Here is a 20,371-nt window from a genome sequence, read left to right as displayed (position 1 = left end):
ACGCCAGTGGAGCGGCGCACGCGCGGTGGGCGCTGCAAACACGTCATTCTCCGCGTCATGATCGACTGCACATGCGCCTTCACAAAACCACGAACGAATTGCTCGTTTAGGACCCGGGTGGGTGCTATCGCCTTGCTGTGCTTCGCCGTCGGGTCGACTAGCAGAGCCTCTATCCCAGGGGGACGGGACTATTTCAACTCTTAACCTCCAGCCGAACCGACGCGCGAGGCCACGATGACTCGGCGGCAATCACCAACGCGTTGATAGTGTTTTTTCAATACGTCTGCACCATGCCATTAGCCAAAGGAGGCTGTAAACGACGCGCGCCATGTCGTCGCTCGCCGTGTGGGACGTACGGTGTAGAGAGCAAGTGCAGAGGTTTCGCTTGCGTGTTGTGGGAGATCCCCAAGTGTGTGGCGCATTCGAACGTGTCGTTCAAGGGTGTTCAAGTGCGTTGGAACTGAGAGCGGTCCTGCTGTCTTCTGTTCGTCCGATCTCATGCATCTCCTGATGCAATGGTAGACTCAGTCGGACCAGCTCGAGTCGATGGATCAAACGGGCTTTTGAAGTGAACAGCGAACTGCCCCAATGCACCTGAATTCAGGATGAGCCGCCCCTTGAACAATCGCCGTCCAGTTTGCCGTCAAGGACATCATGAACTTGGTTTGTGTCGAGTCCAAGGGGCACATTGAAGGGCTCAACATACTCAACGTGAATCAGGTGCTGGCTTTGCCCGAGTCAGTCGACCGCGCCTTTGCCGTCGAATCCTCGTCGCGATTCTGGTGCTGGCTACGTCTTGTGCCAATCTAGACGGGTCTGGGTCGTTCACAGCTTTGAGAAGCGTAACGAATGGATCGCGACGTGCTTGCCTGAGTCGGAGACGTGCTGGCTCGCCTTGTCATCACAGACGTCGGCATGGCTTGCACTAAAGACCTTCCCAACAAGGACTCAATGTACAGCAGTGCCATGTCGACGGCGACCGCGACGTTGCTGATGGTGGGTGTCCCCGATCAAGCTCACGTTCCTTTCGACCGGCCGTGCACGTCTCTCAAAGCGAACGTTCAAATCCAGGGCAATGCCAGAGTCGTCCAAATTGGCAGCTTATGTCGTCGCGAGTTTGACCTCGTCCTTCTCACGTCAGTGATCGCGCTCCTCTCTGGTTCGTGTGGGAGTGATGGCGACAGCCGCAGTTCAACTTGTCCCAGCACAACACGTCGCTTCTGTAGCCAGGGAAGCGCAGTACTGTGTCGACGATGGATTGTCAATCACGCAAAACGTGGTGTCTATCGCCGTCCCAAAAGTTGTCTCACGAGGTCGATTATGTGAGGAGATGTCGTTCGGGGTGGCAGGTCGCCTTGAACTCCAACGAACGAAAGAATTAGCAGCGAGGAATTGCGCGGCGATCCTTCGCATTACGCGCAGCACTGCACGCACCCGCACACATCGCGAAGGTCATGTCCTCTGAGGGAGCCGATGATCAAGTCCATCGGCCATCGACATTGTACACACGGTGGCATCTACGTAACCGAACAAAGTAGGTTTACGACCATATCGTACATTAGCGTCATACAAATATCAAGAATAGAACTGTACGAAAAACTGAAAGTACGTACAAAATACATTGTGATGCGCTGAGAAGTCAAGGTCATGCTGTTGGAATGCCGTCGACATGTGCCGCTACAAAATGCGTAGGTGTGTCGGTGGCGTGCGCATCAACACCGTCGATGGAGTCACCTCCAACGGTCCCGACTGGCAACAGCCCTGACTGGAAACAGCACAGTGCAATCTTGCTTTCTTTCGTGATGTGGCGCAATGTCCCTACCAGAACCTCCATCTCAATTGCTCCAACTAGTAAAAACATGCTGAACACACTGCTGCTTTACGGTTTAACGCACTGGCTTAACCCTGTGACCACGAATCTCCTTGCTTCTCACGCCGTAGAATACATGCGCTTAAGACAGTGCTATTGTCTTCTTGGGTGGTGCTAGAAAGTATTCACAGACGCCTCATAAGAAATCTGGGTTCTCGCCGTCCTGCGTTGCATATCATCACGGGATGTCCTGCTCCATCTAGTCGTGCTAATCGTGTGATCTAGAAAAACGTAAATACGTTATATTCACGGAGGACGTTAATTCGGAGCCAATCGGTGGCCTTTCTGATCGTTCACGTGTGGATAGTGTGGCATGGTCAGGTATGGCGTAATGAAATTACACCATCTCACTCCTGCATCCACCACCCGAACCTTCGCCGGCGCCGTGCTGCCGCCGCAAGTCGCGCCCGCTTGGCCCTCTATTTATCGTCATCCATCATGGCTCCAGTCGACAGGTCCAATTTGTCTCGGTCGGGCGCCGCGCCAGAAAACTCGACCTCGGCGGATGGCATCGTTGTGTTCATTCCTGCCGCACTCAAGCGGCCGTCCCACACATTATACTGCATCTGCGTCAAGGTCGACGAGACTCCACACGGCGGCGGGTGTGCAGAATGGTCGGTGAACAGGCGGTATTCGCAGTTCCTCGAGCTGCGCAGACAAATCTTGCTGTTTCTCCAGCTCTCGCAGACGTGTCCGGGATGCCAGAGCATGGCTCGCGCTGTCGGGTCGTTCCCGTTCCCCCCCAAAGCTTTCTTCCGCACCAACAAGCTTGTCCGGCAGCGAACAAAAGATCTCCAGTCGTTCGTCGAGATTGTCATCGCACGCACATTCTCCACAGCGCCAAAGTGCGTCACATGCGGCAGCGGGATCATGCATCTCGTCTGGCCATTCTTCAACCGCGGCGCGCAGTACATCTCGCGACCATCGACCCTCCATCGCCCGCTTCCAAAATCTATGGCCGGTTGCATCTCGCCGTCGTCGAAATCCCATGCCAAGAAAAAACACGAAGCTGCATCCGACTGCTCGACTACCGCTTCAGTCCAAGACATGCACTATTCTGAAGTTCACAATCGCACAACACATCGGATAAACGGTCCATCCGCATCCATGGACGATAGCAACACATCCGGCGGCGACCCGATCTTCCTCACCTGCCGGTCAGACAAGTCGTCGGGGTCCACTGACTCGAGTTTGGTCCAGCTTCAGTATCGCAGCCTCAAGCAAGAAAAAGCAGTGTTCCTCATGCGCACGATGTCGACACCCGAGCCAAACACTGCGGCAACAGCAGCACCGTTTCACATGTCGTACCTGGACGGCGCCATGAAGTGCACAGATCCCAGGACATCCGTCACCAATGTTGAGGAAGCACTCAACGAAGTGATCATCGCGGATGGCCATGCCAATACAAAGGAAGAAAAGATGTACCGCTTGAGCACCATGTGGGAAGCGTTCGAGCTCGAGGATATCCAGCGGGAGCTCGCGTCGACCAGGGCTGTTTAGGCTCGATCATCGAAGAAGCTGAAAACTCAAATTTTTTACGTTGAAAATGCAAAGAATTTGACATCCGAACGTTGTTTCTCCGACTTTCGATGGTGACGGGTGAAATACACGCCGTGTCAAATTTTGCCAAGCGTTGAAAAAAAAACGATTTTTTGAATGTCATTCCAAAAATTGATACATCTACGTTTGCGTTCATTTAGAACTGGTGGAAGCATCCGAGATGCCCGTGGCCACGACCGACACGCGGATACGACCCGCCATCGCCGAATCGAACGATGATCCGAAGATGATGTTGGCCAAGGGATCTTCTACCTCCTGCACACATGCAAGAATGAACCCGTCCACTACGTGATCGCTTCTAGAAAAAACACACACACCTGGGTCACGCGCTCGGCAGCAGCGTCCACTTCAAACAGCGTCATGTCGGGACCGCCAGTGATGTTGACAAGCATGCCTTTCGCCGCCTACACAACAACATGACAAACGATCCCACGGCCACAGATATGCAGCCACCTTGACCGACACATCCCCGAGCAACGGGTTGTACAACGCAGCTTCGGCAGCACGCAGCGCCCGGTTGTCGCCTTCAGCTTCGCCGCTACCCATCATGGCAGGCCCCATGCGAGTCATGACGGACTGGACGTCGGCAAAATCGAGGTTGATCAGACCCGGCATCACCATGAGGTCCGTGATGTTTTTCACCCCCGACAGCAGCACATCGTCAGCAATGCTAGCATCGTCGTCACACCATGCTGGGGTCGTGTTGAGAAGGGTACCGGAAAGCATCCATGAGCGACGTTTTTTCATTCGACATGTTGAACAGGTTTTGATTCGGGATGACAATCATCGTGTCGACGCTCTGTTTGAGTTCATGGAGCCCCTGGTCCGCAAGCTTCATGCGGTGGCTACCTTCAAACCGGAACGGCTACGGCAGAATCCACATACGCGCGGTGCGTGGACGAAGATTCGAAACATACCTTGGTCACAACCCCCACGGTCAAAATACCAGAATCCAGCACGGCTTGAGCTATCACGGGCGCCGCACCAGTCCCAGTGCCACCTCCCATTCCAGCCGTCACAAACATCTGCGCGCATCGTGCCATGATGGAAAGCGCCACTTGATTCAACGTACCATGTTGGCATTGCCGATTCGCTCCATGATCTCGTCCAAGCTTGCTTCCGCCGCCAAGCGCCTGGTAATCGAGGGATGTCGAAGGCGATTGAGATTGAAGCGACAGACGCGAGGTCGTACCCGGCTTCGGGGTTGGCACCACAACCAAGTCCCCCCGTGAGGTCGGACCCCATTTGAATGCGATTGTCGGTGAGGGTTGTCTTGAGGTGCTGTGCGTCTGTGTTGCAGACAAGAAAATCGACACCATGCAGGCCCCGCGCAATCATATTGTTCACTGCACACTGATTTAGTTTTGTTCGATGGAAAACAGAGCCGAAGGATATTACACGGACCTGCGTTGCCACCGGCGCCGCCTACTCCGACGACGATGATTTTCGGAGCGAAAGCATTCACGTGCGTTTCGTGGACTTTGTCCAGCCACGGGTGGGAAGAAGATGCAGGCGTTGACGTCGGCACACTCTCGCTTGCTTTGGTAGTTTCCACGTTAGACGGAACAAACACATTCCGGGCTGTGGAGTCGTCGTCCTTCCGGCTCTTGGAGAAACCCTGGGCAACTCAACATAACCTCCCCCCGAAATTGAGGACCAACCTTTTGGAGAGATGCCGCGGCGGCATCAGCAGCAGACGTCGACAGCGCGCGGACGTGGCGAATGCTCTGGAACGACACGAGTCGGGGTAGCATGAGGGGCAGGCAGAGGCAACGGCTGAAAACCAAACTCGAGATTGGCAACGCAATTTTGACCAATCAGAGGCAGCTTATTGCTGAGTACCATAGTTGAAGGGCGCAAAGATCTGCTCAAATTAGACATTTCACTCTGATCGAATTTAGTTCTTTTGAGCCAGGTTGACTGCATATTTGTATTATGAATGTGTCGAGATGTGAACGAAACACAGGCATTTACAAGTAGTATTGTGAGCGAGATATTTCAAACGATGAATCGACGAGGGAGAGGCAAGCTTGATGGACGTACCATTGACTCGCGACGACGAGGACTGGCGGGTGGCCAGGCTGCCGATGCATTCGACGCGGCATTCTCGTCAGCGGCAGGTTTTCTCGCCGTCTAGCTAATCGACAGCTGGGGAGAACTACTTGGTGCTACCAGAGTGTGAACACGACGGTCGTACCGCGAGGGTTGAAGTGACTTTGCGAGGCTATGAACGATTCAAGATGCACAATGATACTGGTATGGAATCACTAGCGCTGCAATAATCGTCGTCTTTGTGGAGTACACTCACGAGAGCGATCGAGTGGGTGGCTTGCTGGCTTGAGGTACGATGGATGGCGTGAAGAATGTCATTCCAGACGATGACACAGTGAAGTCTTTGCATACGACGTACTTTGCTTCGGGTTGTCGTTTCCCTTTCTCGATGCTGTCTACTATCCACTGAGGGTGTACGCAATGAACACGTCCGCCAGACTACATGCTCTTGATGTCTACAGATATACGCAAAATGAACAAAGGTTACCCGTAGTACCGCGTCAGTTTTGGAGCCGCTCAAGTTTGTCGCGATCACGTGAGTGACTCTTGTCTTGCGATGCACAATGCTGCAATATATCGCCGTCAGTAAGGAGGTTTCTCTCTTCACGAAACCACTCACGATGTGTTTCCGCCGTGAGCCTTCACCATTTTAATTAAGTTGTACCTAACGACAGCACAAACCGTCTCATGCACACATGGTTGTTGCATCGACGGCACCGTACGAGGAGACATTTCCAGTGTGCCCATTAAAGTAAAAGTTGCAACCCTGGGTATACATGAGTCCAACACCCGTTCAGAAAGACGTTGTTCCAACCTGAAAGAGTGTGGACACGCAAGCATTCTCTTTGTTCACGTCGCGGTCGAGGGGGGCCGCATGATGTCTTGCAACACTTCTTTTCATGGCCGCAGCGGCAGTCCTCTTGTCTTCTTGTGGCCGTATGGAGCGCTCGTTGCGACTGGTTGGACCGCTCGGGCCATTGATGTTGAACATGGACAGCGCGATTTGAAATGTCGATGTGGTAGCGCGAAAAAATTACCACCAATCAAAAGCCGACGTGGAAAAAAGTTTAAACCAATCATATGATGATTGAATCCAAAGAGCTGTTTCGGGCTCTGACTAAACGCGATTCCGATGACGTCGGCCTTGACGTCGTCGCTGTTGACCGCGGGATGCAAGGACATCCCGAAGAAGACTGGCGTGATTGGCGACCTTATCAAGGAGCTTCTGGCTGTCGAAGTCAAAATGCAGGATGCACACATTGCCGCAAAGCAAGACCCCGACAAAGGTGAAGCAGTGCTCCAACTATACGTGACCTTTCTCGAACGCCGCGACGCGCTCGTTGCACAACTACAAAAGGAAGGCATAGCTGTCCCCTGGAAACTACGAATCAAGATCGATGAGTTCGAGCAATCGGTAATCTCAAGTTGTTTTGACCTGTTCTGACCTGTCGACGACACTGTCGTTGGATAGCTGAAAGAACGAAAGAGGACCGCCGCCAACACGTCAGCGTCCTTGTTCAGCACTCCCACCGACGAGTCCACGCCAACATCCCGTGAAGAGGACAGCGAGCACCCCCTTGCCATTTCGGAAACGTCGTCGTACATCACAGGAGTGCTCCCTTTCGTCGCGTCCGTACTTGTCCTTGGCGTCGCGGTGTATTTGGCTGTGAGTCATGCCAACCTCGACTTGTTGCAATAAAGAAGATAATCACGCGGCAGCAGTGTATAGTATTGCCAAGGAAACATGCAAAACTATTGAAAGATATAAAATAATCCCCAACTACTACAAGAGTTTCGAAGTCGCAGGGAAAAGCCTTCAGATCCTGGTGGTACCAATTCGCTTAGCAGCACGAGCCCGACTTGGAACCGACGTCCTTGCCGGGGCCCAACGAGATAGCGGGCTTCGAGACCACGGGGGCGTTCGCCATGCGCTTCTTGATTTGAGCGGCCATCATCATGAACGCCTTTTCAACGTTGGCGGCGTTCTTGGCAGAGGTTTCCAAAAACTCAATGCCCAAGCTCTCAGCAAATTCCTTCGCGGCGTCTGTGCTCACGACGCGCTTGGCCGTCAAATCGCTCTTGTTCCCCACCAACAACTTGTTGACGTTCTCGCACGCATAACGGTCAATTTCGTGTAGCCACTGCTTCACGTTGTTGAACGATTCTTGGTCTGTCACGTCGTACACGACGATGATGCCATGGGCGCCGCGGTAGTAGCTGCTCGTGATGGTGCGGAAGCGCTCTTGGCCTGCTGTATCCCAGATTTGGAGCTTGATTGTCTTGCCGTCCAGTTCAATCGTGCGGATTTTCTACGACAACACATGAGACCACTGCCAGATTCTCGTCAACAGGATGGCCAACGTACGAAATCGACGCCAATGGTGGAGATGTACGATTCTGTGTAGGTATCGTCGGCAAATCGAAGCAGCAAACACGACTTTCCGACGCCAGAGTCCCCGATCAGGAGCAATTTAAACAAGTAGTCGCTACGATGGCCACGTTAGGATCCATCAAGAGTACCAACCACCTGTGTCTCCATCATGGACATCAAGGGGTATGGATCCACTTACTATTCAGGGTTCATCTTGCGTGACCTACACGGACTCGTGAGATTCTCGGCACGATTCCTTGCTTCATCGTACCTGGAGTTCAGTCAGTCAAAAGTTGTTCTGAGGTTGGAGCCTTCAGTTCTCGCGAAAAACGGTTGCGTTTTCCATGAAAAGTATACAAACACCAAGTGAATCCTATTTTTATGCCATTTTATTTGCCCCACCCCTTCCTCCAGCCTTCTCTTCTTCAGAACGTGTTTAATACATGCTGTAATTGATTTTTGTATAATGATCCACAGGACGGTTTAAAACAGTCGTTCTCGGCCGCCCATTGGCCCACGTAAAATTCGTCAACAATACAATTCCCAACACGATCGGATCATTGCTGGCGAGTGCTCATTGGCTAAAATCCAACAACGAATTGGTCCCGTCGAATCTTCGAGAAATGCGGTGTGCCGGCGACATCGCGACCACCTCCCTGCACTGGTTCATAAACGACCCGTGGGGGGACAAGGCAAGGTTCGTTGTGAACTGCCTTCCATGTCGTACACACGACCCTCGTTTTGTTGCCTATGCCAACGACACACACATCTCTGCTTCAAGACGCGTCCAATTAAACTGAAACATTTTTTTCATTGTTTTGAAACTGTGTCGCCCACGCCCCACACAGCCATGCTAGGTTCGAACGAGGTGGACAAGTGACGTTTATCTCGTGGTGCCGAGATGGCCGACCAACTCGAGAGAGTTCCGCCGGCAAGGCCTCGTCAGGGGAATTCAGATTCGTTCGAAACCATTCCAAGATTTGCAGGACGGTCTGCTGGGCTCATGCTACCCGCATCCGAATACTTTTATCCGTACGTGTGCCTTCTACGGATACTTTGATTACTTTATCCGGACGTGGGGTATTCGGTTTTTGGCATCGCAAACGGGCCGTCGCCGCAATGATGGACACCCAGCACCAGACCGCAACTGTTCAGCCAGAGCACCGGGTGGAAACGGACCACACGGACATGATCTACGACATCAAGATCGACTACCATGGTCACCGTGTTGCCACGTGCTCGTCGGACCGCACGGTACGCATCTACGAGGCGAAACAGGTCGCAACACCCAACAAACTCGTTGCCGTGGTGGACGTGCCATGCGACGGACCCGTGTGGCGATTAGCGTGGTCGCACCCAAAGTTTAACGTTTTGGCAGCGTCAACCCAATGTGGAAAGGTTGCATTTTACCGCAACAAAGCGCCTGCCGGTGCCCCCGAGGCGTGGGGACTCTTGGACGTTCATCAGACCCGTCCGTCGAGTATCAACGCAATCGAGTTCGCCCCGCACGAGTATGGTCTTGTCCTTGCTGCAGCTGCCGCCGACGGCACGGTGTCTATCATCACAATGACGCAAGCAGGATGGGTCACAACGTCGTCGTTCCAGGACAACAGCACCGGGTGCTTGAGCGTCAGTTGGGCGCCGTTCAACTCGCTGGGCGGACAAGGCGTGCGTCGTGTCGTGGTTGGGGGCTGCGATTCCAACGTCAAGATCTGGACCTTGCCCGAGAACTCGTCAACTTGGCACCAGTGCGATGCTGGACTGTCCTGTTTATTGGGTACTCATGCACCTTGTAGGACAGAATCGCTTCCGACCGGCCATACCGACTGGGTTCGCGACGTTGCGTGGGCACCAAACGCGGGCATGCCGTGCAACGTGATCGCGAGTGGCGGGGATGACCGCCGCGTGCTGGTTTGGTCGCAGATCGACGCGGGCGGCCCGTGGACAGTGGAGCAGGTGGGGGCATCGTTCCGTGCCCCCGTGTATCGACTTGCCTGGTCGGTTGCAGGTACTGTGTGCCGAGGATCACGAGCAAGTCACGGGATGGTCACGATGGTTTGTGCGGGTAGGCCAAGTGTTGAGTGTATCGTCCGGCGAAGACAGCGTGACACTGTGGAAGCAAACGCAGTCCGTCCATCGAACGTGGCGATGGACGCAAGTGACGGCGATTACAGATACGGGGGCCGTCCCGCAGGCAACGCAATCGTAGCAGTCCGTGTCGCTCGGACGCGTGAACCCAACCACATGTGCAAAACCCGCCATTTCTTTTATTCCGTTCGGTCGCCGATCTGAGGGTCCCTTCGCTGGAATGGCCGCGTCTCGACGTTGGAACTGTGTGTGGCTCGGACGTTGTCGGCAATTTGTTCTGGCGTGCGTGGTCGATCGAGGCAAATTGCAGCCACGACGTGTGGATGCCATGAACCTCGACACACCTCCATGTTGGATGGACGACATATAGAATAGGTCGCTTCACACACGGCAACTCGATGGGCATGATCCATCGCATGTCTCGCGATGCCGCAGGTACGTCTTTTATTGGAATGCCCGGTCGCCACGATCTGGGCGCTGGTGTCTACAACAGGACCGACATGCTCTTGTCAAGTGTGAGGGATTGACCACGTCATCCACAGACGCAGCATCTCTCTGGTGCACTCGTTCGACAGTGTTCAGATCTCGCTGACGCTGGCCTGCGCAACAAGCCATCGCCGCAATACCCTTAACTATTGGCCCACAGATCATGTATGTTGAGCGCAGTGACCGCGACCAGCCTGTTCCTCCGCCATCATGTACCCCTCAGCACGGTACAATGTGCACACACACACCACCTGGATGCCAACGACAAACGAATGCATCTCGATGGCAAAGGCAGCTCGGTCCCATGGTGTTTGTGCACGCAACGTGTGGGTTGATGAAGTGGAATGGAGTGTGGATATTTGTACCATGGAGGAATGGACGGCGAAAGCAGACTTGTGGCGAGTGTGGGTTACTCGTGGTACGTCCGCATGAGGAACGCGGCAACGTCTAGGAGCTGCATGTACTCGCTGGCGCCGTCGCCGAGTTTCTTGTCGGCCTCGGCGATGCGCAGGCAGACTTTAGCTTTCTTGAACATGTCCATGTCGGGGTGGCCGACAACTTCGTCCGCGAGCTGGTGAAGGATCGTCAGGACGGGGTACCCGCTGTAAATGATGTCGTCGATTTCGCCTTTGAGTCGGTCGAACGAGTTCTTGGCCACGTGTTGCCACATGACGTGAAACAGTTCTTTTGGCGCGACCTAGTTGTGGGGTTCATGGACTTCTTAATGCGACATCTGTACCCCGGCAATGGCCAAGATTGCGTCTTCGGTAATCTTGTCGCCGCTCAGCTGGTGCGCGCTCTGGAGATAGTTGATCGCTTTCCGCATGTCTCCTCCAGACACGTCCATGAGCACTTTTGCCGCGCTCTCGTTGATGGAAATCTGCTCTTCTTTGCACACGTGTTCAATTCGCGCCGCCATCGACACCTTTTCGAGCGGCTGGAAACGGAATTTGGCACATCGGGACGCCACGGGCTCAATGATGCTGCCCTCAAGATGAGGACACATAAAGAGGACAAGGGACATGAACGACATACCGACTGACGTAATTACAAATGAGGCAGAACCGCGTGACTTTGGAATAGTTCTCCATCATGCGACGCAGCGCCGACTGCGCATCATTCGTCATGGAATCGGCTTCGTCCAACACGATGATTTTGAACGGAGGCATCGTTGAGGACCCGGAAATCGCGCCCTGGGCAAACGACTTGACCTTTTCACGAATGATCGATATACCGCGGTCGTCTGACGCATTCAGCTCGAGGAACCGACCGTTCTCGCGGAACTGTGGACCGAACAACTCACGCGCCACGGCAATAATTGTAGACGTCTTCCCTGTCCCGGGAGGTCCGTAAAACAGCAAATGGGGCAGTTGACCGTTTGCAATCGATGTGCGGAGTGCGCTGACGACTTCGTCCTGGTGCGAAATATCGTCCACCGTCTTTGGCCGACTATAAGGAGGACGCGTATCCGTTAGGCATCACAACCCTTATATAGGCATCATGTGCATGGACGTAGCAGAGTTCTTACTACTTCTCGACCCACGGGAGGTGCTTGGTTGTGGCCATACTCGCGATTGCCAGGTGTGAACGAGCCAAATTCCCGCCACTCCGTCCAGAAAGTGTCCAGGTTTATTTCGTAAAACGGTAAGATTTTTGCATAAAAAACAAAAATATGCTGTCGAAATTGACACAATTGTTTCGAGTTTGTAAAAGATTCCAGAGTATTTTGGTAAAAATGAAGAATTTTGATACACAAGGACGACGTGGGCTTGACATCCCGCAACAACTAGGCACCTTTTCCAGCAGGACAATGAGATCGACAATAGCCGTCATCGGTGTTGCTCTCACCGGCACATTTCACTTGACCTGGGCACTCCTGCCCCTTGCGCTGAACGCGAGCTGCCACTCGTTTGTGTATCGCGGCTGTCCGAGTCCTCTCCTGGCCGAATTCCACACAGCCCGAGCTGCATTCGTTGCCGAGCCGAACGTGTGCTTTGTCGAAGATATTGACTTGACCCGACCATCGCCATCCATGTTGTACTACCCGCGGCACGACGTGCACGCAGCCAAGTCTTGCTTGCTGCCCGGCCTTCCATCAGCCGAGACGTACACCGGGCCAGTGTCGGCCCCCAATGTGGTGGCATTTGTTAACGCGCGAGCTCATACACATCGCCTGCCCACGGGCGAAATAAACCCCCTTGCATCTATCGCCCGCAACCTCGAGACCCAGTTGTACACGGTGCCTACAACTACCACGACTTCGGCTTGCAAGACGATCGACGCAGCCGACCTTACTCCTGCCTTGTTTGAGCAGTATATTCTCCGAAACGAACCAGTCATCATAACACGTGCCGCTTCCAACCTGGTCAACGCCACTGAGTGGTCTACGCAGACCCTCCTCGACCGCATCGGCAACCGACAAGTCCATGTCAAGGTTTCGCCGACGGGAGTCTTCGAAGGATGCGAGCCACTGGCGTGGTGGGATGGCGCTTCGGACGGTACATGCACCACACACTCTCTTCCACTCCTACCCAGTCGAGTTTGCGCGAGAATTTCCACCGTATTTTGCGCCGTGGAGCTTGTTTGTTGCATGGATTTGTGTTGCATGGTCTCGATGAAATATCTCTCATGTGGACCATGGTTGTAGCCATTCCCGATTTTGTGCTCAACCATTTGGAGTCCCCCGACAAGGTGTTGGTCCGTCCCGCAGCGACCAACATGCCGTTCGCGTCGTTTATCGATCGGTTGACATCGGCGCTGCCATCCAAGACTTCGTATTACTTGGAGTACTTGTCCATGGCGACTTACGTGCCCGAGCTGATGGCGAACGCGCCGCAGTATCCATGGGCGACGTCGTCATTTCTCGAGCTGGACGTGGCGAACCTGTGGTTTGGCGATGGGAAAAGCGTCGGAAAACTGTACTTTGACGCGTACGAGAACCTGATGACGATGGTGGCGGGCGAGAAAGAGTTTGTCCTGTTCGATCCATCCGATAACAGGCGCCTGTACGAAGGGCACATGCGCGAGGTTGACCGATCAAAGCCGTGCAACGTGTTGTGCTGGGAAATCGTTCTAGGCGCAATTCGAAAGGGACGACTACGATTCGACAGTGATTCACAGGCGAAAGCTGATGGAGTCGACCTCCATGGTCAACAGCCCCATCGACATCGACGACCCCCTCGACATTGACAGGTACCCCCTCTTCGCCTCAGCCACTGCGTTGCGTTGTAAGGTGCGTGAAGGAGACACCCTATTCGTGGTACGTGTTGAACGATCGTGGCCATTTCTCCTTGGCTGACTGGTGTCGATGGGTTGCCGTAGCCGTCGTTTTGGTGGCACGAGGTGAGGTCGACCCCCGCGGTACATGAACCCCGCAATGTCGCAGTCAACTACTGGTACAAACCACTCTACACGAAAGAGTTTCCGTGTAAAACGTGCCCGCTACGTTTCAACTTGGCCTACGAACATGTCCTGCAAACGTTGGCCCATGCTGCCAACACCTATCGTCCTTCCGACGAGCTGTAACGAGATCGAATTAAAGCTTACTCTTGTACACACTCTTCTGCCGCGCGATTTCTGCCACGTACGCTTCCTGTGCAGCTTGCTTGGTCAGACCCTTCTTGGACGCCCACGCGTCCCACTTAGCTCGACCGGCTACATCAAATACCCCCGGTCGAGACGACTTGTTGTCGCCCACTGTGCCTTGCTTGAAGAGAGCATACAGCTTGAGCTTATCGGCGTTGGAAGGGGTCGTCGCAGGGGTCCACCCACTCAGGTGGGACGCCACCACTTCCTCGAACGCGTCCTTCTCGAGTGGTGGCATGCAGATTTCTCAACAGCGACTAACGAGGTCAAACTATGTAGAGTACTATTAGTACTACTAATTCTACTGTGTTGCTTTCAGTGCATCACACCATAGCAGATTTTCGACTTTCTGTTAGTACCGCCCACACAACCTATAGTAGGACCTAGTACAAGTTCAAAGCAGACGTTCATGGAATTTCACCCAATGACATAATGTCACGCTCACCAAGTGCCATAGGTTTTTTACAGCGTTAAACCTGTTCATTCGACAAAGTCGGGGAAAAACAAGTTTAACCGACCAAACAGCGATCGAAGATACAGCCCTTGGCTCGGTGCTCAGTTGGTCGACCATGCGATACCCTGGCGCTCAATATCATTCGTCACTGGCACAACTGACGCCAAAGTCGTAGGCGTTGACCTGTCGACATCAGAGCAGCCCCCGTCGTCACGGAGGTCTATGCAGCCTTCCTGCAATACGGCGTCCTGTACCTTCGCGGACAACACGTCCTGATCCCTCACGCGCATTTGTCCTTTGCTCACCAGTTTGGCTCCATCGAAAGGCAGTGATACCTGACAGACAAAACGTAATGCAATCCATGGTCGTGTTGCAACGGCATCGGAGTGGTCAAGGAATGACAGGCTACCCCGACATTCATCTAATTTTCAAGGAGCCAGAGACCCCAACTCGATTTGGCGAGGAATAGCACTCGGACCACAACACTATGCACGTCCCACCTCTCCGCTTGGTACTCCTTCTGCCAACGAAACCATCAAGTATTTTTAATGATTCGTGGGTTCGAATCCCACTTTGGCCATTTAAAATAGTATATTTTATTAAGATGAAATAGTTCAATTGGTAGAGCGTTGGAATCATAATCCTAAAGTTTTAGGTTCAAGTCCTATCATCATTAAATTAAAACGGGAATGGTGTAACGACATCCCCGCTGTCTCCAACATAAACTCAGTGAATTTGAATTATCCGTGAAGATGCGGATTTTCTATAGTTAGACGGAAGACCCCGGAGACAGCGGGAACATCTTTATATTGTTATTTTATAAAATTTAGCAGAGTCCTGTGTTTTTATTAAACAATCGCAACCACAACGGCCCCTAAGTAGAAATAGGCGAAAGCTTACTATGATGGGAAAATTGTAAAATTCAATTTCTAATAAAAAGTGATAAAATTAACAATATTTTCAAGAAATATCTATTTAGGCCCAGTTTGGATACCACGAAAAATGACAGAAAACACAGGTTTTCTAAACAAAATAATATTTTTCTGACAATATTCACATTTTCTCCAAAACCGCATTTGGCTGCCACAATCCACATAAATAAAACCCAAAAATATGTCAATTATTTGTTGTTTTGTGTTAGAAAAAAAATGGAGCCATCAAGGTCCAACTTTTCGAGAAAAGGCAGCATGTCCTGTCTTTTCGTCATTCTCTGAGTGACACTGAAGCGGGAACATCATGACAATCTGGAATGACGAACTTGACGTTCTGTGGATCAACGAAATGACCCACCAGGCCAACGTGTTGGGAAAACGTTGTTGGAGCTGAGCGCTAGACGCATGCTGACCAGAGGAGAAGAGGAACATTCCCAACTGCTCCGTGACTTCGATGCGACGGGTACTGGACAAACCACCATGGGTACTGAGCTCACGTGCCAGAGCGCTGAATATTGCTTTCGGCATGCGAAAGTTTTCGACGAATGCGCTTTCGTGTCCGTGCAGCATTTCGTCCATCCACTGCGACCCGGAGAGTATGGACACACGCTTCGGCGTCTTGACGAGGTAGTTCGCGTAGAAGTATCTGCAGAACATGAGCAGAAAGTCTCTCCGGCGGCGCATGACCCGATATCGAATGAACAGAGCGATCATGCGTCTGTTCATGGCAAATGTCATCTGGAATTGAGGCGTCCAAACAGAACAACCACATTTTTTAATTTGATTCGAAACTCCACTTTGAAACGGGATTATTTTTCATCTATTTTAGTTGACAATTAAAACTTGAGGCATCCAAACACGGCCTTAGAATAATAAATACATTATATTAAAAAACCGTACCCTAAGACGAATATGTGTATTTACAGAAACAACTACAGTGCTAGCCGGGCAAACTCGATCAGTGCAACTCTCAAGAAATGAAATAAACTTTGGCTGGACTGACTGGAAGCTCTTACTTTTGATTGGACAAATACATTCAATATCAATCTGACCAATTGAAACTGAAGTCAATTGTGATTGGGCTAATTCAAATGTTTGAAACCTCACGTGCAATCGAGGACATTTCAAAATGGCGACGATAAAGCGGCGCCAACAGCGAAACACTAATGGCCAGCGGAAAGCAAGTCTAATACAATTCAGCGCATGCACGACAAGCGAGCGACAGTTCTGTCGCGATAACGTAATACCACTTTCTACATGGCAAGGATGGCGATCAAAGAAGAATCGCATAAGTGGCGTGTCGACCATGGCGCAAGCTCCATGGTCGACACGCCACTTTGGGAGGCCAGGGCGGAAAGGAGATCTTGTCGTTCCGAGAGGAACTCCTTGCCTGCATGCAAGCCCGTCGCGGTGAAGAGCGATACTTCAGAGTCTACCACACGATGCAATGGGTCAAACGCAACCACAAGGACTGGCTAATCACGTAACTGGCGTCGAAGAAAAGCGAGGCTGTTGCCTTCAACTCGTTCCGGCCGCTCCTTCTGCGCTTTGCCCAACGCCACCGTTTTCGTCACCGTGTACCTTGCGTCAACAAGGTCACTCAGTCCGTGCTTGTTGAAGTTTGGTTGGGGTACGCCGCATCGTTCTGGGACAAGTATGCTGAGTACGACCGCAGCCAAATCTACAACGTCGATGAGACCGCTGTGTTCTATGATATGCTGCCTGGACGGACGCTTACCGAAATTGGGAAGTCCAGTCGGGTGTCCAAGGGCCAGAAGCATTCAAGTCGTCTGACCGCCGTCTTGACTGTCAGAGCCGATGGCAAAAGGCTGCCCTTGCTGTTCATTTTCAAGGGAAAGACAGGTGGAACAATTGAGCCTAAGGAAATTCCACTCCTGCCTAAAGGCCACGTGTACGCCGTCCAAGAAAACGCGTCGATGGATGAGCGAGTCTGGGCAATTTCCGTTGATGCCCTTATCGGCCAGCACATTGATGATGCCTCGGGGCTGGTGCTTGACAACCTCGATTGTCATGTTTCAGATGCATCGCATGACAAGTTCGCAGAAAAATTGTTTAGCGTTATCGAGCCGCTGCCTGCCAATTCTACCAGCCGCTGCCAACCCCTTGATGTTGGGGTCATGGGTCCCCTGAAGTCAATGTTGAAGAAGGCGTGGCTAATGGAAAATGAATTGAGTGACGGCGGCGAACTTTCTGCTCAGGAAAAGAGGCTCGCAATGGTTCTTCGAACTATACGAGTTTGGGGGAAGATTTCAGCGTCCACAGTTGTGAAGACATTCGAGAAGGCAATTCCAACTGTAATTCAAGTATAATCACTCTGCATTATGATAATATGGTTGTCCTTAATCGATTCCCGTTGTCCAAAATTGAATTCGAGCACTTTGACCGACATTGAGACAAGTAGTGTGTAATGGTTACATTGGAATGATTGGCGAAAATGCCAGAACGTCCAGCCAACCAATTCACGTTTGTACAAATTGAAGTGGTGGCATCGAATTAAATTATTCGAATCTGATAATTCATTGTCCATACAATTCTCTAGTGTGATGCTAGAGTGTACAGTGCTGACCGAGTTTGCCTGGCAAGCCTGTACACGATTATCAACTTCTAATAAGCGAAATTGACCTTTATCTAAATCTTCTTCTAAAATCATATGTAGCTGTTGGTCAAAAAAGGATCAACTATTGCTGATTTATCAACATTTATTTTGGTTTTTTGGTCATCCTGAAGTTTATATTTTAATTTTACCTTCTTTTGGTATTATTGGTCAAAATATAGTATCTACATTTTGTTAAAAAAAAACAATTGTTGGTTATTTAGGTATGGTTTATGCAATGATTTCTATAGGTATTTTAGGTTTTATTGTTTGTGCACATCATATGTAGATGCGTCTTGCAAACGACTGTGGGTGTGGGTCCCTCGCAAGTTGTCCGAATATGGCAACGACACGCTGGTCAATTGCATGCAGACGGCCTACGAGTGTCTCTCGCCAAGTCTTCAAGTCATAATCTCAATGCAGTGCACACGTCCAGTGTGGCGTTCTCACCATCGACCCAGCGACAGGTAACCTCGCTTCTGCCGGACACTTGCCCGGTTAGGAGACCTATTCGTAGGCCAATATTGATGGGATAGCAGCCTTGAGGGGCCATGAAGATCAACACAACCCTGCTGTCCGTCCTGTTGTGATAATACACCCCGAGACGGGCAAGACAGCGCGTGTTGTCAACCGCACGTTCACCTCGTGCTTTGACAGTGTGATCGCGACGTGTATCCATGCGTGCGAACGATGCATGAAATAGGTGGACGAGGGCGCGTCTATCTTGAATATGCTGTTCGAAATCGTACCGACCGGAGCACCTGTACCGCTTTCGATGGACTCCAGAGCCGGAAGCGCATTGGCACAACCGACGGCTACAGCACATCGTCATCAACGAATAATTTTCCAGTCGGCGCGCTATGCTTATCAATTTACAGTTAAAAAAATATAAAAATGGAAATATATATTTTTTTTCGCCATAGACCGCATTGCGATCCATGACGGAGGTGCCATATTCATAGATGAGCCGTTAGAACTTTGCGCTGAGCGCATGGACATCCAAACGCATGGACACCCAAACGCATGGACACCTGACAATGGACAGCATGGCGTCACTCACCTGTGGCTGCCATCTGCGCTATTCAAAGACTTCACGAAGTGGTTTTTTATCCTGAAAGCAATGGCGCCTTCTCCAGTGGTTTGGCGCCGGCGTGCTTGACGGAGTGGGTACATTACGTGACGGCGGATTCCCCACGAACGTGAGCCGAACACGGCTTTATACATCTTTACCCTTTACCCTGTGGAGCTCGAATGACCCCGTCATGCCCGTGTCACGAGTACGATAATTGTGCACTGCTCAAGACCAACGACCAAGCACTGTCGTGTTCGAGTGCCGTACTCCACGTTGGGTCGAGACGACTGTGCTTCTGCACACCAGGTTACTTGACAGCGGGTATCTCGTGGCGACCTTTGCCCCGGCGCTTGTAGCACAGATGAGGTGTACTAGTATGCGAGCAACGGCTGCGTCTGAAGCGCTAGGATAGAGGATTTGTGCAGAAGATCGTGGAGCGCGACAACTGCCAGGGGGTACGCCACATACATGAGATCGATGGACCCGAGGGGCCCAATGTCGTTGTGGATCAAGATGCTGGACGGGGTCGAGGGGTACCCACCGACCCAGTCTTCGGGGGTCCTCGATCTGTTTACAAACGAGTTGGGGACATCTCGAAATGAGGCTCACATTGATTCGGATGGCATACTCCAGGGCATTCAAAATGCCAAACGAAGCGATCTCGTTCGTCTACCGCCCGCCACGTTCCTTCCCCCCGTATGGCTCCACCGACGTGTGATTTCTCGGGGGAAGTCCGTAGTGTTACCAGGGCTCGTCGGAGAATGTCGTCCAGCACAGTTTTAACTTCGCCAGTCCAAGTGCGCCGCCGTATCCGACGCTCCAAGTCACCCCGACTCGATTCAACTTGGTGTTTGGCCAAGTCATGCTGTACTCGATCCTGGACATCAAAGAAAACGTGGACCCACGATAAACATGACGACGGCACACTGCTGGTCGTACGAAGCACATGCACCACATTGTGCGTCAGATAACGCCAAGGATCGTCCACGAGTTGGTACTGGAGTGTTCAAGGTGGGCACCCGAGGGTAACCTGTCAAAAACATATCGGAAAGCGTAAAAACATAAAACGAGTCGGAAGAACATAAACACCCACTTAATGTAGATCATTTTTTAATGAATGTTTGTCGATCAGCCGGTTTTGGTCAGTTCTAAACTATAAAAGGAGTTGTACTTTCGAAATGACATAGCATGCGTCACGATCTTGGGCTCAAAATGTTAAACAGCCGCTGAAGTTGAAGCTCAGTGATCAGAATATTTGGGTGGAAGGTGGGTGTCTCGTGGGACTTC

General features: G+C 51.8%; 10 protein-coding genes and 1 non-coding gene across 12 annotated transcripts; 6 read left to right on the top strand and 5 right to left on the bottom strand.

Annotated features, from left to right (window-relative positions):
• Positions 1–2,201: 2,201 nt before the first annotated feature.
• H310_08756 (hypothetical protein) lies at positions 2,202–3,546 on the top strand. Its single transcript, XM_008874615.1, has one exon. The coding sequence runs from the start codon at positions 2,309–2,311 to the stop codon at positions 3,368–3,370; it is 1,062 nt and encodes a 353-aa protein (XP_008872837.1). The 5' UTR covers positions 2,202–2,308; the 3' UTR covers positions 3,371–3,546.
• On the bottom strand, positions 3,503–5,223 carry H310_08755 (cell division protein FtsZ). The gene is made up of 9 exons (XM_008874614.1): positions 5,092–5,223; positions 4,835–5,048; positions 4,623–4,776; positions 4,503–4,563; positions 4,348–4,455; positions 4,147–4,295; positions 3,884–4,100; positions 3,748–3,834; positions 3,503–3,685 (listed from the first exon to the last, which is right to left on the bottom strand). The coding sequence occupies exons 1-9, from the start codon at positions 5,182–5,184 to the stop codon at positions 3,563–3,565; spliced, it is 1,206 nt and encodes a 401-aa protein (XP_008872836.1). The 5' UTR covers positions 5,185–5,223; the 3' UTR covers positions 3,503–3,562.
• Positions 5,224–5,617: 394 nt separating this feature from the next.
• Positions 5,618–6,481, bottom strand: H310_08754. Of its 2 annotated transcripts, XM_008874612.1 has the most exons (5): positions 6,297–6,481; positions 6,205–6,248; positions 6,102–6,146; positions 5,970–6,048; positions 5,618–5,920 (listed from the first exon to the last, which is right to left on the bottom strand). In XM_008874612.1, the coding sequence occupies exons 1-5, from the start codon at positions 6,471–6,473 to the stop codon at positions 5,735–5,737; spliced, it is 531 nt and encodes a 176-aa protein (XP_008872834.1). In that variant the 5' UTR covers positions 6,474–6,481; the 3' UTR covers positions 5,618–5,734. The 2 variants fall into 2 exon arrangements, with proteins under 2 accessions (XP_008872834.1, XP_008872835.1); XM_008874613.1 differs by having other exon boundaries at positions 6,102–6,248.
• Positions 6,482–6,576: 95 nt separating this feature from the next.
• Positions 6,577–7,287, top strand: H310_08753 (hypothetical protein). The gene is made up of 2 exons (XM_008874611.1): positions 6,577–6,896; positions 6,954–7,287. The coding sequence occupies exons 1-2, from the start codon at positions 6,615–6,617 to the stop codon at positions 7,179–7,181; spliced, it is 510 nt and encodes a 169-aa protein (XP_008872833.1). The 5' UTR covers positions 6,577–6,614; the 3' UTR covers positions 7,182–7,287.
• Positions 7,191–8,145, bottom strand: H310_08752 (Ras-like GTP-binding protein YPT1). The gene is made up of 4 exons (XM_008874610.1): positions 8,125–8,145; positions 8,053–8,076; positions 7,848–7,968; positions 7,191–7,791 (listed from the first exon to the last, which is right to left on the bottom strand). Exons 2-4 carry the CDS (start codon positions 8,064–8,066, stop codon positions 7,324–7,326), a joined length of 603 nt encoding a protein of 200 aa, XP_008872832.1. The 5' UTR covers positions 8,067–8,076; positions 8,125–8,145; the 3' UTR covers positions 7,191–7,323.
• Positions 8,146–8,950: 805 nt separating this feature from the next.
• On the top strand, positions 8,951–10,127 carry H310_08751 (hypothetical protein). The gene is made up of 3 exons (XM_008874609.1): positions 8,951–9,601; positions 9,650–9,861; positions 9,923–10,127. The coding sequence occupies exons 1-3, from the start codon at positions 8,973–8,975 to the stop codon at positions 10,060–10,062; spliced, it is 981 nt and encodes a 326-aa protein (XP_008872831.1). The 5' UTR covers positions 8,951–8,972; the 3' UTR covers positions 10,063–10,127.
• Positions 10,128–10,705: 578 nt separating this feature from the next.
• H310_08750 (hypothetical protein) lies at positions 10,706–12,035 on the bottom strand. The gene is made up of 4 exons (XM_008874608.1): positions 11,956–12,035; positions 11,463–11,876; positions 11,167–11,410; positions 10,706–11,124 (listed from the first exon to the last, which is right to left on the bottom strand). The coding sequence occupies exons 1-4, from the start codon at positions 11,991–11,993 to the stop codon at positions 10,837–10,839; spliced, it is 984 nt and encodes a 327-aa protein (XP_008872830.1). The 5' UTR covers positions 11,994–12,035; the 3' UTR covers positions 10,706–10,836.
• Positions 12,036–12,189: 154 nt separating this feature from the next.
• On the top strand, positions 12,190–14,261 carry H310_08749 (hypothetical protein). Its single transcript, XM_008874607.1, has 4 exons — positions 12,190–12,925; positions 13,075–13,454; positions 13,504–13,686; positions 13,749–14,261. Exons 1-4 carry the CDS (start codon positions 12,238–12,240, stop codon positions 13,950–13,952), a joined length of 1,455 nt encoding a protein of 484 aa, XP_008872829.1. The 5' UTR covers positions 12,190–12,237; the 3' UTR covers positions 13,953–14,261.
• On the bottom strand, positions 13,824–14,286 carry H310_08748 (hypothetical protein). The gene has a single exon (XM_008874606.1). It carries the CDS (start codon positions 14,248–14,250, stop codon positions 13,963–13,965), a length of 288 nt encoding a protein of 95 aa, XP_008872828.1. The 5' UTR covers positions 14,251–14,286; the 3' UTR covers positions 13,824–13,962.
• A 783-nt stretch (positions 14,287–15,069) lies between these two features.
• On the top strand, positions 15,070–15,142 carry H310_08747. Its single transcript has one exon. It is a non-coding gene; the product is annotated as a tRNA-Met (tRNA).
• Positions 15,143–19,597: 4,455 nt separating this feature from the next.
• H310_08746 (hypothetical protein) lies at positions 19,598–19,994 on the top strand (the record flags this gene model as incomplete). Its single annotated transcript, XM_008874605.1, has 2 exons — positions 19,598–19,780; positions 19,833–19,994. 2 exons carry the CDS (start codon positions 19,598–19,600, stop codon positions 19,992–19,994), a joined length of 345 nt encoding a protein of 114 aa, XP_008872827.1.
• Between the last annotated feature and the right edge of the window lie 377 nt (positions 19,995–20,371).

The sequence above is a fragment of the Aphanomyces invadans genome, assembly GCF_000520115.1.
Source record: "Aphanomyces invadans strain NJM9701 unplaced genomic scaffold supercont1.18, whole genome shotgun sequence".
Classification (NCBI taxonomy): Eukaryota; Oomycota; class Saprolegniomycetes; order Saprolegniales; family Verrucalvaceae; genus Aphanomyces; species Aphanomyces invadans.
Note: the sequence above shows the minus strand (reverse complement) of the source record. Positions and strands in the feature narration are given on the sequence as shown.

What these genes read in the sequence shown, in the direction of transcription:
- H310_08749 (XM_008874607.1), top strand. Translation starts at nt 12,238, where the DNA reads ATGAGATCGACAATAGCCGTCATCGGTGTTGCTCTCACCGGCACATTT. An exon ending in ACGAAGGGCACATGCGCGAG is followed by an intron (nt 13,455 to 13,503) that starts GTTGACCGATCA and finishes AAATCGTTCTAG; the next exon opens with GCGCAATTCGAAAGGGACGA. An exon ending in AAGGAGACACCCTATTCGTG is followed by an intron (nt 13,687 to 13,748) that starts GTACGTGTTGAA and finishes GGGTTGCCGTAG; the next exon opens with CCGTCGTTTTGGTGGCACGA.
- H310_08750 (XM_008874608.1), bottom strand. Translation starts at nt 11,993, where the DNA reads ATGGCCACAACCAAGCACCTCCCGTGGGTCGAGAAGTA. An exon ending in ATTTGTAATTACGTCAGTCG is followed by an intron (nt 11,411 to 11,462) that starts GTATGTCGTTCA and finishes TCTTGAGGGCAG; the next exon opens with CATCATTGAGCCCGTGGCGT. An exon ending in CAATCTTGGCCATTGCCGGG is followed by an intron (nt 11,125 to 11,166) that starts GTACAGATGTCG and finishes CCCCACAACTAG; the next exon opens with GTCGCGCCAAAAGAACTGTT.
- H310_08751 (XM_008874609.1), top strand. Translation starts at nt 8,973, where the DNA reads ATGATGGACACCCAGCACCAGACCGCAACTGTTCAGCCAGAGCACCGG. An exon ending in AACTCGTCAACTTGGCACCA is followed by an intron (nt 9,602 to 9,649) that starts GTGCGATGCTGG and finishes TGCACCTTGTAG; the next exon opens with GACAGAATCGCTTCCGACCG. An exon ending in ACTTGCCTGGTCGGTTGCAG is followed by an intron (nt 9,862 to 9,922) that starts GTACTGTGTGCC and finishes TTGTGCGGGTAG; the next exon opens with GCCAAGTGTTGAGTGTATCG.
- H310_08755 (XM_008874614.1), bottom strand. Translation starts at nt 5,184, where the DNA reads ATGCTACCCCGACTCGTGTCGTTCCAGAGCATTCGCCACGTCCGCGCG. An exon ending in CCGTGGGGGTTGTGACCAAG is followed by an intron (nt 4,296 to 4,347) that starts GTATGTTTCGAA and finishes ATTCTGCCGTAG; the next exon opens with CCGTTCCGGTTTGAAGGTAG. An exon ending in TCGGGGATGTGTCGGTCAAG is followed by an intron (nt 3,835 to 3,883) that starts GTGGCTGCATAT and finishes GTTGTTGTGTAG; the next exon opens with GCGGCGAAAGGCATGCTTGT.
- H310_08748 (XM_008874606.1), bottom strand. Translation starts at nt 14,250, where the DNA reads ATGCCACCACTCGAGAAGGACGCGTTCGAGGAAGTGGTGGCGTCCCAC.
- H310_08753 (XM_008874611.1), top strand. Translation starts at nt 6,615, where the DNA reads ATGACGTCGGCCTTGACGTCGTCGCTGTTGACCGCGGGATGCAAGGAC. An exon ending in TCGATGAGTTCGAGCAATCG is followed by an intron (nt 6,897 to 6,953) that starts GTAATCTCAAGT and finishes GTCGTTGGATAG; the next exon opens with CTGAAAGAACGAAAGAGGAC.
- H310_08752 (XM_008874610.1), bottom strand. An exon ending in CCACCATTGGCGTCGATTTC is followed by an intron (nt 7,792 to 7,847) that starts GTACGTTGGCCA and finishes GTGTTGTCGTAG; the next exon opens with AAAATCCGCACGATTGAACT.
- H310_08756 (XM_008874615.1), top strand. Translation starts at nt 2,309, where the DNA reads ATGGCTCCAGTCGACAGGTCCAATTTGTCTCGGTCGGGCGCCGCGCCA.
- H310_08754 (XM_008874612.1), bottom strand. Translation starts at nt 6,473, where the DNA reads ATGTTCAACATCAATGGCCCGAGCGGTCCAACCAGTCGCAACGAGCGC. An exon ending in GCGTGTCCACACTCTTTCAG is followed by an intron (nt 6,249 to 6,296) that starts GTTGGAACAACG and finishes ATGTATACCCAG; the next exon opens with GGTTGCAACTTTTACTTTAA. An exon ending in GCTCACGGCGGAAACACATC is followed by an intron (nt 6,049 to 6,101) that starts GTGAGTGGTTTC and finishes GATATATTGCAG; the next exon opens with CATTGTGCATCGCAAGACAA.